The following is a 20,666-nucleotide window of genomic DNA, read 5'->3' as shown; positions in this document are numbered from 1 at the left end:
TGTAAGGTTGCACTCCATTGCTGGCATGTTACGTGGAGTGGTATCACAAGTGGCATGCACTGAACAATCATTTCACTCCAGAAACATACCTTTACACTGAAATGCCTTATGTAGCTTTGCTTTAAAAACAACAAATGAATCATGTTTTTACTAGACAAACACAATGTGGGTGTAAAAGTTGACCTTTGAGTTCTCTGTGATTTCTTTATTGATTTATTTCTTCCAAAGGTGAAAAACACAGGTATGCATAGCAGCGTTTCTCACTTCTAAGAAGTCATAGTTGCAGTCAGGGTGATGCTCCAGACTGACCGTAGAGCCTGGTTTGCTCATCAACTTTGCATTTGGAACTCTCACTGTCCAGTAGCAGTCTAGGTGGGTAGTTTCCGGGGTAACCAGGTGAGTTAATGCTGCCATAGGGGGCGGTTAGTTCACTTCCACACACTAAGATGGGAGAGAGATTATAGGGAAGAGTGAACAATTATTTTCACTTTGTCTTTCAAAATCATTTGTGAGCTTACCTGCTAAAAATGTGGAGAGGGACACTGATAGTAGCAGTACTACACATGTAGTTGTAGTAGAAGCATTGCATTGCTTTTTTCACTGCACAGTGGTTAAAGCCAAAGAACTAATGTTAATAATTCTAATAATATTGTATATGTACATTGTACTGACATCTGTCACTCATTATTTACAATTAATGGCCAACTAATACTCATTATGAAATGATTGAGCAAAGTACTACTACTGTACTACTACTGTAATGAAAGCAAACAATTCATGCAAATAGCACACAGTAAAACTGTGCAATGAAAAGAGGAGGATTATGGTAAATGGTCTGTATTTGTATTTCTCCTTTCAATTACTCAAAGCGCTTTACATGACATCCTCATTCACCCATTCACACATCATTCATACAGGAGGAATCTAAGTTGGAGGAAACTATTCTTTCATACTCATTCACACACTGAAGCTGCTTCAGGAGCAAGTTGGGGTTCAGTGTGACAAGGACACTTCAACACGTTGACCCATAGGAGGTGGGGATCAAACCCCTGACCTTCTGATTGAGGGATGACCCACTCTACCACTGAACCACAGCCGCCATTTGAGTCGCTGGAAGTCTTTAAATGTGAAACAGCTTTACATCAAGTGATGAAAAAAAAACTTGTAGGGGGAAGACACAAGAATTTAGTTGCGAGTTAGCCTATAATTTCTGTTTAAACAAGAAACTCTGAGCAGCTGAGTGATGAGTATCACATCTCTATTGTTGTACCAGAATCAGTAATATTGTGGAAATGTAATACTTGAGTTTTGTTCTACAGTCTTGAGATATTCTGCCACCAAAGGGGCGCAGCAAATGCAAACAGTTGATATTTCCTGATCAGCTGTATGGACCCTAGAGTCATGTCTCAGCTGATGCAAAATGTTCATGAATGATAGATTAAAATGGCAACATACAACACATTTAAATTTCTAGTTTCTCAGCACCAGCAGGTATGATCCAAAGTCTGCCAGCTGATCTTCAGAACAACAGGAGCACACCAGCAAGTTAGCACAGAGCTGCTGCCTATCAAGGAACAAAGGAGCGACCAGAATCTCCAGCCTGCAACCAGGACAGCAAGCACAAAGAACCAGAACCTTCTTCCAGCCTGGTTCATCAACAGGCTGAGAAGCAGCAGACTGAAGGACCTTCTTCTTCTTGTATTGGTTTTGATTTGCTTTAATGTTCACAGAGTTTAAGTATTGTGATGTGCTATAGTTTACTGTGCAGCCAGAAAGTTTAGATTTGATGTTAGTTTGCTCCCACAGACACAGGGTCTACAGACTAACCATCCTCTCCTCTAACCTGGTACCTTTATCTACACACTCACACATACAGTGTTACAATAGGCCTTGACTGAGAGACAAAGCTAAGCTAACAGCTACAGCACTTAGCTTTCCTTTGTCTGCCTCTGACCCACACAGCAGGGGGTCTGGGGGCCAGTTTGTAGGGAGTCAATACCTTCTGTAGTCCTCCATGTCATAACCATTTGCCTGTTCACATGTACACACCGTCTCTCTCTCTCTCTCTCTCTCACCCACACACACATACACGCACACACACACACTCTCTCTTCCTTTAGTTTGTTAGCTAGTAAAGTTAGATTGTTTATATGTGTGACTTCTTTATGTTTTATTAAATGTGTTAATACACATGCTGTGAAATCCTTCAACTAGCTGTCAGTGTGGTCATTTTGGTAGTTATTAAGTTAATTATTAATCATAATACCAAATTGATAGTTTAGTATTTTATGAGACTGAAACAGTTAAATCTTTTTCCTTGTTTATCGAGGTGGTGTCCCAATCGAGGTGGACTTTACACTAAGTCCCATTAATCAATATAATTATTATTTATCTTAGATAATCAGTTATTTCTGATAGCCAAATTTCCCCAGACACGGTGCAAACACCAACATTTTTGTGCCGTCGTGTGAGGCAAGGTACTATTTAGCACGACAGTAGTAATATGATTATCATGACTTCTATTGGCCATGATAATTGTGTGGTGAAAATCTGAAATGTTGACAGCAAAAGCAAAAGTGTTAAAGACAAGAGTGAACGATTCCTGCTATAATAAATGTATTTACACACACACATTTATGCATGTATGTGTATGTGGGGCACACTGTATTTGGTTATGTGAGTGGGACATAAATGTTAATTTGGCACAAAAAGTCATTTAAATACATTTGATAAAGTATGTTGACGTGCGCATCATTTCAAAACTCAAGACAGTTAATGACCTTACATTTCTTCGATCAAATTTAAGTGTTGGTGATAAATTCTAAGGATTAAGCATCAACTGAACCAAAAACCATGAAACACCCCTACCTGGGTCCTGAGACTGCCAAACAACTGTAAAGCCGCGACCGCTCACAGAGTGGTCGGAGCGAAACCAGAAATACAGGGAATTGTGGGAGCTGTAGACGTCCGGCGGGTTATTTTGACCGCAGTATTTCCCAATCATGTAAGCAGAGGCGCTGTCCCCGTCATGGATCTGAAGGAAGTCATAGTTGCAATTGGTGCTGCTCTCCAGATGAAAGAAAGGGAGGGAGATGTGTAGAATCTAAAGAATAGAAAACACAGAAAAGAGGAGATCAAAAGATCTCTGTCAGTCTGCTATATTACATGGAATACTATCCACTAATGCTACAGTCCTCATCGCTCTCTTCCTCTTGTAGCTTGTTCTTGTGGACTTAGAGCACAAACATTTGTGTGATGTGATTGACTTGGTCTCAACAACCTCAGGGGAGAATGAGGTGATTTCAGCCTGTGGGGAAGTTAAGCCACCCCTTGTTTCTAGGCTACCAGAGACCCTACACCCTGTGGAGAGAGGCCACTGGAGTAATTGGTGAGAACAGTTCTGTTCAAAGAAGTTTTGGTGTCAAACGTGAGTAAAGGTGATTTTATGATCAAGGAGTCACGATTCTGACCAGTTACAGACAACTCTGAGAATAATTCAAACACGTTAGGACTTTAGGAAGGCACAGTTAATGCATTTAAATACCAGAAGTCTGTGTAATGAGTTTAATTAAATCAACTTAAAATAATCATAGACTGATATCTGAAAGAAACCTGACACAAACACAGTATCGAAAACTCTGGGGCTTTATTACATAACTACAACTTGTACAGAGTAGACAAAGTTAGAAGAGGACCTGGCTGTAAACGTGATTATCTGTTACAATGTTAAATGCTGTCACTATACCACACTGACAGTCAACTTTTTCTAGTAATGATTCAATAATGTGGTGGGTATATAGCGATCACCCTCAGCTATCCCTAATGCACTACAGAAATTGGTAGACTTGCTTGAATACAGCAACACAAAGATGCTGGTTTTAGGAGATTTTAACCTAAATTGGCTGAACAATTATCCAAATAATCTAAAAGATATGTGCGACAATCTCAGTCTGTAACAGCTGATTAATAAGCCTATCAGACCCAATCTTAAGGGTCCCTCTCAGGCAACATTAATGCATTTGATTCTGTTCGATAGGAGTTTTTCCATTTGTTAGCCTCTGGCCTGCGTTACAAATACTAGAATACAAAGATCGAGCCCCAGCATTGTTATCAAAGAAATGTAAAATCATTGGTGTGAATGCTGAAAGCACAACATATGTTCTTCTGTGACAAAAAAGTGTATTATTGGTGTGAATGCTAAAAGCATTCACTATTGGTGTGAATGCTGAAATGTAGGTAAAGTCCTTGCAGACGTAGTGATGTGACAGAACACACAGAAACGTACGCAACTCCCGCTACGAGCCTTGGAGCGACGGGATTGCCGACCGACTGCCCCATTGACTGCCATGTTAACTGAGAGGGAAAAGCGGACAAGGGAGGGAGAGACAAAGGCTTTTCTAACCTGCTCCAGAGCTCTCATTTCACAAGATAGAGACCTCAAATTACATGTATGTGTTCAGCAGACCCTCTTCTCTCCACTGGTCTGCACTTTATGGCTGTGACATGTACCATTTTGAGTAAAACCTGGATTTTTAGAGGTGTGTCACACAGCTGAAATCTGCATTTGAGAACAGACAGGCTCGGCATGCAGTCACCATGGCAACCTGACAGCTGATGAGCAGCAGCGCATTAGTGACATTTGAGCCACCAGATGGGAGCAGAACAGCAGGGCAGCAGCAGTGCAGTATGGCGGCAGCGGACAGCATTCACACAGCAATTTCTCCAGGAATTGCACTTTCTAGTTTGATTAACAGGCTTTTCTCAGCGACATTGCTCAGTAATACACATCATACCAGATGAACACCTGGCTTTGAAATATTGTTCATGTTCATTTGTCACTATCATTGATAAAGCACCGTTAAAGAAGCTTAGAGTTAAAGACAGAACAAGCCCCTGGTTCTCCACAGAATTAGCAACAATGTTACAAAGTACACATTCTCTTTAAGAAAAATCCATTACACATAATTAATCTCTAGCTCTTTTGCAAATCCATCTCAACTTTGGAGATCAGTAAATAAAAGTGTAAACAAATCCTTTTTAATCTTTCTATCTCTACTGGCGTCTTTCATCGAGTTTGAAAATCGGCACATGTAGCCCCACTGCATAACGATGGTGATAAAAATGATCTAACTAAGTGTCCTTATTATTAGTCCTGGAGTCAAATCATTTCAATCAAGAAACTGTTAAATCCACACTAGTCTGGGTTCAGAGCTAAGCATAGTAACATTGCTGCTGTTACCTTGGTTGTAGATGATAGATGTTATACCCCTACAGAGGCTATGAGATACTGGTTTTGATAATAAGTCTATGACTATCTGTCTAATCTGTCATCCCCCACAAGCTCACCCACAAACTGTTCTCACTCGGACTACACCCCCTCCTCTGTGACTGGCTCCTGGCCACTTTCTGACTGGCAGGCCTCAGTCTGTCAGGATAGGAAACAGGACTTCAGCCAGCATCATCATGAACATCGGCACACCTCAGGGGTGTGTCCTCAGCCCCATCCTCTACACCCTGTTCACCCATGACTGTGTAGCCTCCCACAAGGACAACACCATCCTAAAGTTTGCGGGCGACACCGCTGTGATAGGACGCATCACCGGTGGGGACGAAGCAGCCTACAGGAGGGAGGTGGACACTCTGGTGACATGGTGTGAGGACAACAACCTCACCCTCAACACGGACAAGACTAAGGAGATAGATAGATAGATAGATAGATAGATAGATAGATAGATAGATAGATAGATAGATAGATAGATAGATAGATAGATAGATAGATAGATAGATATTCCTTTATTTATCCCACAATGGGGAAATTTCAAGTCATCAGCAGTTCTGATTCACACATACAGGATACAGTTCACACATACAAAGAAAGGGAAACAACAGAGCTGCTGCGACAGGCAGCCACTAGCACGGCGCCATTTTGGCGTGTGATATCTGATGATAGTGGACATGAGGAAGGAGAGGAGCCCTCATCAGCCACTGCTCGTTCGAGGTCAGGAAGTGGAGAGGGTGAGCACCTTCAAATATCTGGGGGTCCACATCAACGAGGACCTCACCTGGACACTGAACACCACACAGCTGGTGAAGAAGGCCCAGCAGCGGCTGTATTTCCTGAGGAGGCTGAGGAGGTTTGGCATGTCGTCAAAAATCCTCACCAACTTCTACAGCTGCGTTGTCGAGTCCCCTGCCCTCTCTGCAGAGCATCTACAGACGCAGAGTCCACCGGAGGGCTGCCTCCATCATCAAGGGCCCCACCCACCCCCAACACAGACTGTTCACTCTCCTCCCCTCAGGCCGGAGGTACAGGAGTCTGAAATGCAGGACGTCCAGACTCAGAAACTCCTTCTTTCCCTCTGCCATCAGGCTCCTTAACAGCCAATAGGAGTCAACAACTACCTCTATCTGCACATTCACTTTACTTCATGTTAAGTTGCACATTTTGTAAATATATTTTTGTAAATTCATTTATATGTTAGCAATAGCAGTTTATATAGCAATAGTAGTTTATATTTATATTTTATCCTCTTCTGTACACATGATAATAAACGCTTTGAATCTTGAATAGACAACAGTGTGTAATATTGGGAAATCAATCAATCAATCTTTATTTATATAGTGCCACTTCATAACAGCATTATCTCAAGATGCTTTACATAAAGAGCATGATCTGTATTTCATATCATTCTGTATATTTACCACTGTCAAGCAGAAGTTCCACAAGGTTGAATATTGGGTCCTGAATGAAGTTATTTTTATAATATTACATTTATTACATTATAAGTACATTACATTATTACATTTATAATGCTCATCTATATGTACTAATATGTACTCAAATTAAATAATTCCTCATAAAAAGGAGGCGTGTCCGGGTCGATCAAGAAGATACCCACCCCACGCCCACTCTTTACTAACTCTCTTTTTCTAACTCAAAGCCCAAAGCAAAAAAAATGAATAAAGATCATTCTAATTAATACACTGTTGCCCATGAAGTTGGAATAAAATGGGTTTTTTTTACCTCTTCTCATGAAATGATTGTGACAATGTGATTTATTCTTGATAAATAAAGTTCACATCTTCTCAACTTTATTGATCAAACTCTTCCAAACATATCACAGTGAAACTTAAACCACAATTAACCTTTGCAAACTGTGTATTCAGGCTTTAACAAAATTGGGGGTATTGAACAATTATTCCAACTTTATGGGCAACAGTGTATAAGCATAGATTTAGAATGATAGATTACTGGTTGTACTATATAATTATATGGGTGATGATAAAATATTTAACAATAGAGTGCCTGTAAGCTCCTTATCACGGGCCCCAGAGTCTGTTAACCAGCCCAGTCCCTTAACTTCCTCCTCTCTGTGTCTCTGCACATCCATTCTATTCTCATTTTGTCCTTGCAATTTCTTCCCACTTCTTCTCTTCACCTCCCCATCTTCATCTCACCGAATCACTGCTGGGGATCGTCGGCCATGTCATGTTTCTTTCAACACTATCATATTGCCAATGCTAATTTATTAGTCACACTCCTATTGTTAGTGCTATAGTCATTGTTAGTATGTTGGTTGCTGTTTGTGTTGTCTCCCTCTCTCTCTCTGTCTTTCTCTCCCTCTCTAACCTCCACCCAACAACACGGACCCTGACAGAAGCCACCCCCTCTGAGCCTGATTCTGTTCCAGGTTTCTTCCTGTTAAAGGGGAGTTCTTCCTCCACTGTGTCCTAATCTAATATCTGATGCTGCTCATGTGGGGATTCTTGAATCCTTAATGTTGAATTCCTGAATCGTTGGGTCTCTCTCTAATTAAAGAGTTTGGTCTAGACCTGCTCTTTATGGAAAGAGTCTGGAGATAACGCTGTTATGAACTGGTGCTATATAAATAAAGATTGATTGATTGATTGATGATCTCAATACCTTGCTGTGGGGTTTGGCAGAGTGGTCCAGTCCACTGCGCAGTGCATGTACATATGAATCCATTATTGCCATCATTGCAGGTTCCTCCATTCTGACAGGGGTTGCTCAAGCATTCATCTATATTCTGGTCACAGTTTACTCCTTGCCAGCCAGAGTTGCAGTTGCAGATATAACCAGGAGCAGAGGTGGTAGCCTGTGATGGCATTAGTGTACTTAGTCATTTGATTGTGGAATTTTTGTTCTTGAAAATATCATTAACACAAAAACAAGGTCGAATTTATCAAGCACTGAAAGACAGAGTCAGACTACGCCAACTGCGACTAATTACTAAAACATTTTTACATCACAGTGGGCTTTGGATTGGTACACAATACTTGATAGTGGGACCAATTTGTTGTAGTCTAAACAATAATACAGAATATTACCAGATTTATCCATTAAAGTGACTGCAGATAAAGTTAGAGACATTATCTTTGTCATAATTGCCATACAGCGTCCCACCATACATACAGGCATACAAACACACAGTCGCAAACAATTGCCACACAATTTCCATTGACACAGGGGTTGTTGGTCTGACAGATGTTGCTGGTCTGGGTGCAGCCAGTTGGTCCATAACCATTGCCTATGTAGCCTGGCGGGCAGGTACATATAGGGAGGCTTGAGTCTGGTCAATGTGGAAGGGTCAAATGGAAAGAAGAATACATGGTCATGTCCAGCACTGCACATTTCACTCTTAAATTGCTCACACACCAAAAGAAAAAGCCTTTTCAACACACTGTACTGAATCTTCTGTAGAGATAAAACTGGACGCTGTTGCTCCTGTGGAACCTCCTTCCAGTTTGGGTTCGGGGGGGCAGACACCCTCTCTACATTTAAGAGTAGACTAAAAACCTTCCTTAGTGATAAAGCCTATAGTTCAGGGCTGGCTCAGGCCTTGGACCAGCCCCTAGTTATGCTGCTATAGGCTCAGACTGCCGGGGGACTCCCATAATGCACTGGGCTCCTCTCTCCTCCATCCTGATGCTTCATGTCTCCTTAATGTCTGTTACTAACTTGGTATCTTCCCCAGAGCCTTTCTGTGCTTTTCTCATCTCCCACATGTGGTGCTAAATTTAGAGTAAACATTTGACTTTACTGTAGTTGTGCTTCATGATAAAATGTAGAACAATGTGAAGGCAAGAGTTATTTGAAAATATCTCTGTTGAAAGACAAATTAATTAAAGAGTTTGATCTAGACCTGCTCTTTATGTAAAGCTTCTTGAGATAACGCTTGTTGGCGCTATATAAATAAAGACTGATTGACTGACTGATTATGCCAAACCATTAGTAACTATGACGATCAACACCTACTCACAAAGACAACGTATGGATTTCACTACTACTTTAAATTAGACATAAAGCGCTGATGTCGTGATAGAATTGCTGCCTCTGCAAATATTTTTCATGTTTACAATGAACAAGGGAAGAATAACACAAAATTTAAATTCAGGAAAAGAAAAAAAAAAAAAAAAAATCACAGCCCAAAAAAAAAAAAAAAAAAAAAAAAAAAAAAAAAAAAAAAAAAAACACATTATTAATCAGCTTAACCACAAATGATTTTGCCTATGCTCATCCACGATGGAAGGCACAGTAAGAGAATCATGCATGTTTGCTTTACCTGGGCTGGAGGGCTGGAGGAACAAGTAGCTAATGGGTAACAGCCTCCATTGTTGGTGGAGCAGATATTGGTCTGGGTGCACGTTCTTCCATCCCCCTCATAACCTGCACAAACAGTCACCTTTAAAATCAGTCACTCCGAGGTGTCAGTCACCAACATTTTTTTTTTTTTTTTTTTTTAAATTTATCACAGCTCAGAATGGGCTTCACTTAAAGGTTCTCCGTTAAGAGTAATGTTACAATTTTAACATTTTCAAAATAAATGAATTAGATAAGTAAATTGATCATTGATTATAATAACAAATAGCATCTTGTCTTTCTCAAAAGTTTGCTCTTTGGAAGACTTTTTCTTCTCAGCCACCCAGGAAACAAACAAAGGTCTGGCCAGGGTTGAGTGCAAAGTAACAACTGAAAAAACAAAGCTAGACTAATCTTAAAGTGAACAACAAAAGGAGCAAGGCAGAGCTTGAAACAAAGTATACAACTGAAAAAGACCAAACCTCAAGAATGGTACTCCAACAATGGGATTTCAAAGACAAGATAGCGCAGAATGGCAAGACAATGGACATGACGAACTGGCACAGGACAGAGGGAGATGCAGACAATAAATACACAGGGTAATGGGGAACAGGTGGAAACAATCAGGGAGGAGCCAGACAATCAGACGAAAGGAAGTAACTGTAACTGAAACGAGGAAACACATGATACTACAAAATAAAACAGGAAATGACAAGACAACATGAGACGAGACAAAAATGGAACTAGACAAAATACAGGATCATGACAGTACCCCCCCCCCCCTCAAGGGACGGCTCCTGACGGCCCAGGAGCTTCAGGGTGGTCCCTATGAAAGTCCAAAATGAGGGTTTTGTCCACAATGAAAGAGGGGGGAATCCAGGACCTCTCTTCTGGACCATATCCCTCCCAGTCGACCAGATACTGACGGCCTCTTCCTCTCCTGCAGACCGCCAAGAGTTTCTTAACTGAGTAGACTGGGCCCCCTTCAACCATCCGAGGTGGTGGAGGAGGCTTGGATGCTGGGACCAGGGAGCTTTCCTTCACAGGCTTGATACAGCTGACGTGAAACGTGGGATGGACCCTTAGGGAGCGGGGCAGGCGGAGACGGACCGATGCTGGGTTGACGACCTTGGAGATGGGAAAAGGGCCCACAGACCCAATTTCCTGGAGGGCACCTGAAGGGGTAAGTCCTTTGAAGACAGCCAGACCCTCTGACCAGACCGGTACTCAGGAGCAGCTCTCCTGCGCCGGTCTGCAGCCTTCTTCATCCGGGCCTGACTGCGCTGAAGAACCTGGCGGGTAGCAGCCCACACCCTTCGGCACCTGCGGATAAGGGCATGAGCAGAAGGGACCACCACCTCCTTCTCATTGTCTGGGAACAGTGGTGGTTGGTAACCAAAAACAGTGGAAAGGGGAAATCCCAGTAGAGGCAGATGGTTGAGAATTATAAGCAAATGCCACCCATGTGAGTATCTTAGCCCAGGTGGCAGGGTTCTGGGTTACCAATTCAATTCAATTTATTTGTATAGCCCAATATCACAACAGAGTGTCTCATAGTGCTTTACAAAGTTCACTGAAATAAACAAGTGTAAGCGAACAAACAATCTAATAAAGAGTCCAGCAGTCGATGAGGCCAGTGGATCAGTCCGAGGCATCACCTGCCCTTTATGACCCTCCTTCTTCGGGAAGGAAAAACTCAAAAAACCCAGTGGGAAAAGAGAAACCTCCGGGAGCACCACAGTGAAGGAGAGATCCAGCTCCCAAGGACGGACAGGCTGTAGCCTTGGACAGACGCACATCCATTGGCTGGTGGAGAACCACATCAGCGGGGCCAGGACCAGGATCCATAGGAACCAGGGAACCACATCAGCAGAACCAGGACCAGGATCCACAGGAACCAGAGAACCACATCAGCGGGACCGGGACCAGGACCCACAGGAACCAGAGAACCACATCAGCAGGGCCATGACCAGGATCCACAGGAACCTGAGAGATGAGAAAGCACAGAAACGCTCCAGGGAAGATAGCAAGTTAGAGGCAGACATTTGGCTGACATGAGACATAACGATGGAGAGGAAGAGGAGGAGAGAGAGAATAGAGGAGCTCAGTGCACCATAGGAGTCCCCCGGCAGTCTGAACCTATAGCAGCATAACTAGGGGCTGGTCTAAGGCCTGATCCAGCCCTTAAATATATGCTTTGTCAAAAAGGAAGGTTTTTAGTCTACTCTTAAATGTAGAGAGGGTGTCTGCCCCCCGAACCCAAACTGGAAGGAGATTCCACAGGAGAGGAGCCTGATAGCTGAAAGCTCTGGCTCCTGAACTACTTTTGGAGACTTTAGGAACCACCAGTAGACCTGCATTCTGGGAGCGCAGTGCTCTAGTGGGGTAGTACGGTACTATAAGATCTTTAAGATATGATGGGGCCTGACCCTTAAGAGCCTTGTAGGTGAGGAGAAGGATTTTAAACTCTATTCTAGATTTTACTGGAAGCCAATGAAGAGAAGCCAGTACAGGAGAAATGTGGTCTCTTCTTTTAGTTCTCGTCAGAACACGAGCAGCAGCGTTCTGGACCAACTGGAGAGTCTTTAACGACTTATTGGGGCAGCCTGATAGTAAGGAGTTACAATAGTCCAACCTAGAAGTGACAAATGCATGGACCAATTTTTCTGCATCATCAGTGGATATGATGGGCCTGATTTTGGCAATATTACGTAGATGGAAAAAGACAGTTCTAGAAATCTGTTTAATGTGGGAGTTAAAGGACAAATCCTGATCAAATAAGACTCCCAGATTCCTCACAGTGGAGCTGGAGGCCAGATTAATGCCGTCCAGAGCAGTTAAGGTAGTGGGAAAGCTGTCTCTGAGGTGTCTGGGGCCGAGCAAAATAACTTCAGTTTTATCTGAATTTAGCAGCAGAAAGTTGCTGCTCATTCAGGACTTTATGTCCTTAAGGCAGATTTGAAGTTTAACCAACTGATTGTGTTCATCTGGCTTTATTGATAAATATAATTGTGTATCATCTGCATAACAGTGGAAATGAATGGAGTGCTTCCTGATAATATTACCAAGAGGAAGCATATATAAGATAAAGAGTATTGGTCCAAGCACTGAGCCTTGTGGAACTCCATGTCTAACCTTAGTGTGGACAGAGGATTCGTTATTAATATGTACAAACTGAAATCGATCTAATAAATAGGACTTAAACCAGCTTAATGCAGTTCCTTTTATACCAATGAACTGTTCCAGTCTCTGTAACAGGATGTGATGGTCGATGGTGTCGAAAGCAGCACTCAGGTCTAACAAGACCAGGACAGAGAGAAGTCCTCTGTCTGATGCCATAAGGAGGTCGTTTGTAACCTTCACCAGTGCTGTGGTTCGCTCTAAAACCTGACTGAAAATCCTCAAATAGACTATTAGAGTTTAGAAAATTACACAGCTGATTAGCTACAACTTTCTCCAGGATCTTGGAGAGAAAGGGAAGGTTGGATATAGGTCTATAGTTAGCTAACACACCTGAATCAAGAGTAGGCTTTTTCAGGAGAGGTTTAATTACTGCTACTTTAAAGGACTGCGGTACATAGCCTGTTAGTAGAGACTGATTTGTCATATCCAGTAAGGACGTGTTAATTAGGGGCAGGACCTCTTTAAGGAGTCCAGTAGGAATGGGGTCTAGGAGACATGTTGACGATCTAGATGAGGAGATTATTGAGGTCAATTCAGCAAGATCAATTGGAGAAAAACAGTCCAAGTACACATCAGGTCTAACAGCTGTTTCTATGGTTCCTAGGTTTGAGGTTGGACCAGACCCTGTTAAGGGCAGGAGGTGCTGAATTTTGCCCCTAATAGTTAGAATTTTATCATTAAAGAAGCTCATGAAGTCATTACTGCTGAGCTCTAAAGGAACACAAGGATCAATAGAGTTCTGGCTCCTTGTCAGCCTGGCTATTGTGCTAAAAAGGAATCTAGGGTTGCTTTTATTTTCTTCTATTAATGAGGAGTAGTAGGCGGCTCTGGCATTACAGAGGGCCTTTCTATAGGTTTTAAGACTATCTTGCCAGATTAAACGGGATTCTTCCACTTTGGTGGCCCGCCATGTCCTTTCTAGCCTTCGTGAGTGTTGCTTAAGCTCACGTGTCTGGGAGTTATACCAGGGAGCTTGTCTCTTTTCTTTAATTCTCTTCTTTTTTAGAGGGGCAATAGAGTCTAGTGCCATTCGCAGTGAACCTGCAGCACTATCGACCAGATAATCAATTTGGGAGGGGCTAAGATTAGCATGGGGGTCATCCACAGCACAGGGACACACTGGCTGAAATACTGAAGGAATCACCTCCTTAAATTTGGCAACAGCACTATCAGATAAGGATCTAGTGAGGACCTCTCTGTCATATAGAGCATAGTCCTATAGCAAGAAATCAAATGTTATCAGGTAATGGTCTGATAAAATAGAGTTATGTGGAAAGACTGTTAACTGTTCAGTTTCAACACCATAAGCCAAAACAAGGTCAAGAGTGTGGTTAAAACAGTGAGTTGGTTCATTTACACTCTGGGAGAAGCCAATTGAGTCCAGTAGTGAGACAAAGGCAGTGCTAAGACTATCATTATCATTATCCACATGAATATTAAAGTCACCTACTATAATCACTTTGTCCACACTAAGGACTAAGTCTGATAAAAACTCTGAAAACTCAGTTAAGAATTCAGAGTACGGACCAGGAGGGCGGTACACTGTGACAACCAACACTGGTTTTAGAGTTTTCCAGGTTGGGTGTGAAAAACTAAGAGTAAGACTTTCAAAGGAGTTATAATTAAGTTTGGGTCTAGGTTGGACTATTAAACTAGAGTTAAAGATTGCTGCAACTCCACCTCCACGTCCAGAATCTCTGGGAATATGAGTATTAGTATGACTGGGAGGAGTGGCCTCATTAAGGCTAACATACTCCTCAGGACATAGCCAGGTTTCAGTCAGACACAATAAATCAATATGATGGTCAGATATCAGATCATTTACTAAAACAGCTTTGGATGGCAGAGATCTGATGTTTAAAAGTCCACATTTCACTCTCCTGTCCTGTTTCATAGTATCAATGGTGGTATTAACTCTGATTAAATGTTTATGCTGAACTCCTCTCCTGTTGGACTTAATAGATCTAAATGGTCTGAATGGTCGAGGGACAGACACAGTCTCTATGGGATGTTGGGTGGGTGACTGTACTAACGGAGGAGCAGAGAAGCGTGTAAGACTGCAGCTCTGCCTCCTGGTCTCGACTCTGGATTGTCAGGTTTTAGGACTAATAAACTTCGCCATATTTCTAGATAAGAGCGCAGCTCCGTCCAAAGTGGGATGGATGCCGTCTCTTCTAATGAGACCAGGTTTTCCCCAGAAAGACTGCCAATTGTCTATGAAGCCCACATTGTTAGCTGGGCACCACCTCGACAGCCAGCGGTTAAATGATGACATGCGGCTGTACATGTCATCACTGGTCAGATTGGGCAGGGGACCAGAGAAAACTACGGAGTCCGACATTGTTTTGGCAAAGTTGCACACCGACTCCACATTAATTTTAGTGACCTCCGATTGGCGTAATCGGGTGTCATTAACGCCGACGTGAATTACAATTTTACCAAATCTACGTTTAGCCTTCGCCAGCAGTTTTAAATTTGATTCTATGTCGCCCGCTCTGGCCCCCGGGATGCACTTCACTATGTTCGCTGGTGCCGCTAGCTTCACGTTCCTGACTATGGAGCTTCCAATGACCAGAGTCTGTTTCTCAGCGGGTGTGTCGCTAAGTGGGGAAAATCGGTTGGAAACCTGAAGGTGGTGGTGCACCGTGGGCTTCTCCTTGGGACTATGTTTCCTCCGGACAGTCACCCAGCCGCCCTGGTTTCCCGGCTGCGCGGGAACCGCCGGGGGAGTAGGAGCTAAGCTAGGTCGGCCCGCACCGGCTACTGGGGGCTGGCTAGCTACAGCTGACTTATGCTCCATGGTGCGGAACCGTGTCTCCAACTCACTAAGCCTCGCCTCCAGTACAGCAAATAAACTACATTTATTACAGGTACCGGTTTCGCTAAAGGAGGCCGGGGGGTAACTGAACATATGGCACACTGAGCAGGAGACAGCAGGAGACTGAGAGGGAGAGAGAGAAGCCATTTCAGTGGTTTTAGTTTTAAGAAGCTAGCGATTTAGGTAAAAACTACAGAAATAACGAGATTATCACCACAAGAAGTGAGAAATATGTGTGCAGGTTTGTAAATTTAAATGTACAGCTGGTGGTTAAGACAGTAAAACGTGAAAATAGATCCAGTGGAGAAAAAGGAATGAGAGACGCTGTTGATAGCGCAGTACACGGAAACTCCGATAGCCGGAAATGACGCTTACCGTAACAGGAACGAATCCTGAATTAGAGAGAGGTCCGTGGCCGTCCAGACAACGTAGGCAGGTTTCCAACACCTGGTTAAGGCGTTCGGTCTGACCGTTAGATTCCGGGTGATAGCCTGAAGAAAGACTGACTGTGGCCCCAATGAGTTCACAAAACTCCTTCCAAAATCTGGAAATGAATTGGGGACCACGGTCAGACACAATGTCCCTGGGGAAGCCATGGATACGAAATACATGACATAACATAATTTCAGCAGTTTCTTTGGCTGAAGGTAGCTTGGGTAGGGCAACAAAATGAGTCATTTTGGAGAATCGATCCACCACTGTAAGTACCGTGGTATTACCTTCTGAGATGGGGAGTCCGGTGACAAAGTCCATAGAAATCTCTGCCCATGGGCGACTTGGAACAGGCAGTGGATGGAGAAGACCTGCCTGCGGACGGGAAGAAGACTTGGAGCGAGCACAGACCGGACACGCCTCCACGTACTCCTTGACGTCCTTGACCATGCTGGGCCACCAGAATCTCTGTTTGATGACAAACAGGGTGCGCTTGACACCTGGATGACAGGTAAGCAGTGAGGTGTGAGCCCAATGAGCCACCTGCGACCTCTTTTCATCTGGAACAAAGAGCCGGTTAGCTGGACATCCAGCAGGTGGTGGGTTCTCACCGTTAGCACCTTTTACCTCTGATTCTATTTGCCATGAAACTGCTCCAACCACACAGTTACGTGGAAGGATTAACTCAGGTTCCTTGGCAACAGGCTCGGGATCAAACAGCCGGGAGAGGGCATCCGGTTTGACATTCTTGGACCCGGGCCTGTAAGAAAGGGTGAAGTTGAATCGGTTAAAAAACAATGACCAGCAAGCTTGACGTGAATTAAGTCTTTTGGCCCCACGGATGTATTGCAAGTTCTTATGATCCGTCCAAACAATAAATGGCTGCTGGGCCCCCTCCAGCCAGTGGCGCCATTCCTCCAATGCCACTTTGACGGCTAGCAGCTCACGGTTACCTACGTCATAATTTTGTTCGGCTGGGGACAGCTTACGTGAGAGGTAAGCACAGGGATGAATCTTGCCATCAGACGCTGCTCGCTGGGAGAGGATTGCCCCTATCCCCCTGTTGGAGGCATCCACCTCCACCACAAACTGACGGGATGGATCTGGTACAGAGAGGATAGGGGCGGAGACAAACAAAGACTTAAGGCGTTGGAATGCCTCATCAGCTTGTGTAGACCACTGGAAGGGAGATTGTGGAGAAGTTAGTGTATGCAGAGGTGCTGCAATGGCACTGAAGTTGCGGATGAACCGACGGTAAAAGTTAGCAAATCCAAGGAATTGCTGAACCTTCTTGCGGTTATCCGGAGTAGGCCACTCTGCCACAGCTCTTACTTTAGCCGGATCCATTTGCATCTTTCCAGGGGCTATGATGAAGCCCAGGAATGATACGGATTCGGCATGAAACTCACACTTCTCTGCTTTAACATATAACTTGTGTTCAAGTAATCGAGACAGTACCTGGCGGACATGGTCTTGGTGCGAGGTCAGGTCAGGTGAAAAAATGAGAATGTCGTCCAGATAGACGTATACAAATCTGTCCAAAAATTCTCTTAGAACATCATTGACCAAATTCTGAAACACAGCAGGAGCATTAGTTAATCCGAAAGGCATGACTAGATACTCATAGTGGCCAGACGGAGTGTTGAATCCTGTCTTCCATTCATCCCCTTCTCTGATTCGCACCAGGTGATAGGCATTTCTGAGGTCCAATTTGGTAAACACCTTGGCGCTCTGTAGTTGCTCAAAAGCAGAAGACATGAGGGGAAGTGGGTATCTGTTCTTGACCGTGATTTGGTTAAGGGGAGAATAATCTATACATGGTCTCAAGGACCCATCTTTCTTACCCACAAAGAAAAAACCCACACCTACAGGAGAAGAGGATGGACGGATGAGACCTGCTTTTAAGGAGGATTCAATGTACTCCTCCATAGCCGTCTTCTCTGGACCAGAGATTGAGTAGAGACGTCCTCTAGGTAGGGTGGCACCGGGTTGCAGGTCAATGGCGCAATCGTAAGGGCGATGTGGAGGCAGAGAAGTGGCCTTGGATTTACAAAAAACTTCTTGGAGGTCATGGTAACAGGTGGGTATGTTGGTCAAGTCCAGTTCTTGGGATTTATCAGGAAGAGAAGGCCCATTAACTTCGTGTCCAACCACACCACCCACAGTCATATTGGATATCTTTGGGAGACACGACTCCCGGCATCTCCCCCCCCCCATCCTCTGATAGTGCCAGTGTTCCAGTCTATGTGGGGATCATGTTTACATAGCCATGGGTAGCCTAACACCAGAGCATGATGAGTGGAGTCAAACAAACAGAACTTCATGAGCTCTTTGTGTCCCTCAATGTCTAGAGCAAGTGGTTCGGATGTGTGCGTAACCCTAAATAAGGCCTTTCCATCCAGGGAACTAGCTTCTAGAGGCTGTGGAAGGGGATCCACTTGGAGACCAAGCTTCTTAGCCAAGCGCCAACTTATAAAACTTTCATCAGCTCCAGAGTCTATCAGTGCTTCCTTAACAAGAGAAGTGTCTTGGAGGGTGCATTTAACCTTGGTCAGATTCCTATGTGGTGTGTTCGGTTCGAGTGTAGATTTCGTTCTCTCCCACCTCTTTGTTGGATGATTGATCTCTTTAGCAGGACACCGGCTCAGGAGATGGCCCCTCTCTCCACAGTAGTAGCAGCGTCCCTCTTGGAAGCAGCGCTGACGCTCCTCTGCGGACAATCTAGTCCGACCTAGCTGCATAGGTTCGTCATCCGATGAACGTGGTGCGACCCGACTCTGAAGTTGAAGGTCTGGAGTGTGGGTCCTGCGGAGAGAAGAGTCTACGTGTCGTCGACCGACGGAAGCTTGCTTCTGTCGTAGCCGGTCCTGAAGGCGGTTATCCACTCGGATAGCCACTGAAATCAGAGAGTCCAGGTCCTCTGGTAAGTCCCGTGGAACCAGCTGGTCTTTAACAGGGTCTGAAAGTCCCTCAAAAAAAAAGCATCGAACAAGGCTACAGAGTTCCAGCCGCTATCTGCGGCAATAGACCTAAATTCAATGGCGTAATCCGCTACTGATCTGTTCCCCTGTACTAACCTCTGGAGAGCCCGAGCCGCTTCTCTACCGGGGGTTGTGTGGTCAAAGGTGCTCTTAAGTTCCTTCATGAAGGTCTCAGGGGATTGACAGATCTGGGAATCCCGGGCCCATTCAGAAGTGGCCCAAGCTGCCGCTCTCCCTGTGAGATGGGACGTGATGAAGGCAACCTGGGAGCGTGGTGAAGGAAAAGCAACGGGGTTCATTTCAAAATGTAGTTTGCATTGGACCAAGAAAGGACGACATAGATCGGAATCCCCTGCAAACTTCTCTGGTGGAGCCAAGTGCAGAGGAGCAGGAGGCAGCATAGCGGGCGGAGCAGTAACGCCAGTCGGGGGAACAGCTGATGCCTGCGAAGAATCTCTGAAGTGCGTTAGCATCTCCTGCATTTGCTGAGTTAGTGCATCAACTTTTGAACTGATGGAGAGTTTAAAGTCTTCCTGCCGCGTGGCAAGTTCAGTAACCCCATGTCCAATAGCAGATACCTGCTCCTCGTGTTGCTGAATGCGCATACTGTGGGAACTTAATAGTTCATTGAGCTGGGTGGAGTCGGCTGGGTTCATATCTTGGCCAGTTCGTACTGACAAGGACCGGACAGACAAGACTGAGGAACCCACACGCTCGACTCAATTAAAGTCACAAAGAAAACTTTAATCAAAATGCAAAAAACAGGAACCAAGACAAAAAACCCTAAAACTAACAAAAGGCGACTCCGTGAAAAAACAGGAGCGATCAAACAAAACAAAATCAAAACACTAAGAACAGAAATACTCAGGCAAAAGGCACTCAAAACTAGAAACACGATACAAAGTAACAACTGAAAAAACAAAGCTAGACTAATCTTAAAGTGAACAACAAAAGGAGCAAGGCAGAGCTTGAAACAAAGTATACAACTGAAAAAAGACCAAACCTCAAGAATGGTACTCCAACAATGGGATTTCAAAGACAAGATAGCGCAGAATGGCAAGACAATGGACATGACGAACTGGCACAGGACAGAGGGAGACGCAGACAATAAATACACAGGGTAATGGGGAACAGGTGGAAACAATCAGGGAGGAGCCAGACAATCAGACGAAAGGAAGTAACTGTAACTGAAACGAGGAAACACATGATACTACAAAATAAAACAGGAAATGACAAGACAACATGAGACGAGACAAAAACGGAACTAGACAAAATACAGGATCATGACAGAAGGAGATGAAAACTTGGGGTATGGATCTTAAGGAAGGGATGTCTTTGTTAGATTTAGATGTTCCATGAGTAGGTGACCACTTCATCACATAACCTGTAATAAACATAGGGCAACTGGGTAACAGGAAGGTTAAATTTATTCTCATAACACAGAGAGGTGCTAGGTTTCATTCTTTCTGACTGTCAGAGTCGTATCTAATACTTAGATATCATCATACCCGTGCACAGGAGGTTGCATATGACCTGGTTGACGCAAGCAGTCGTCTTCTTTTCATTGTCTTGACTAACCGTGCAGGTTGTGTGAACAGTTAGCATTGACTAGCATTAGCATTTTACAACAGTAGCCTCATAGCTGATCCCT

At 44.0% G+C, this 20,666-nt stretch overlaps 1 protein-coding gene across 1 annotated transcript in view; it reads right to left on the bottom strand.

The window, feature by feature from the left end:
- LOC139218355 (cubilin-like) overlaps positions 1-20,666 on the bottom strand; it is a 120,644-nt gene that overhangs the window by 83,097 nt on the left and 16,881 nt on the right. Inside the window, 8 exon segments of the mRNA XM_070849916.1 lie at positions 265-370; positions 372-441; positions 2,869-3,103; positions 4,286-4,353; positions 7,925-8,117; positions 8,467-8,591; positions 9,249-9,273; positions 9,585-9,688. Coding sequence (XP_070706017.1) covers positions 265-370; positions 372-441; positions 2,869-3,103; positions 4,286-4,353; positions 7,925-8,117; positions 8,467-8,591; positions 9,249-9,273; positions 9,585-9,688 — 926 coding nt within the window.

Source organism: Pempheris klunzingeri, chromosome 18 (genome assembly GCF_042242105.1).
Source record: "Pempheris klunzingeri isolate RE-2024b chromosome 18, fPemKlu1.hap1, whole genome shotgun sequence".
Classification (NCBI taxonomy): Eukaryota; Metazoa; Chordata; class Actinopteri; order Acropomatiformes; family Pempheridae; genus Pempheris; species Pempheris klunzingeri.
This window is presented reverse-complemented; position numbering and strand designations above follow the sequence as displayed.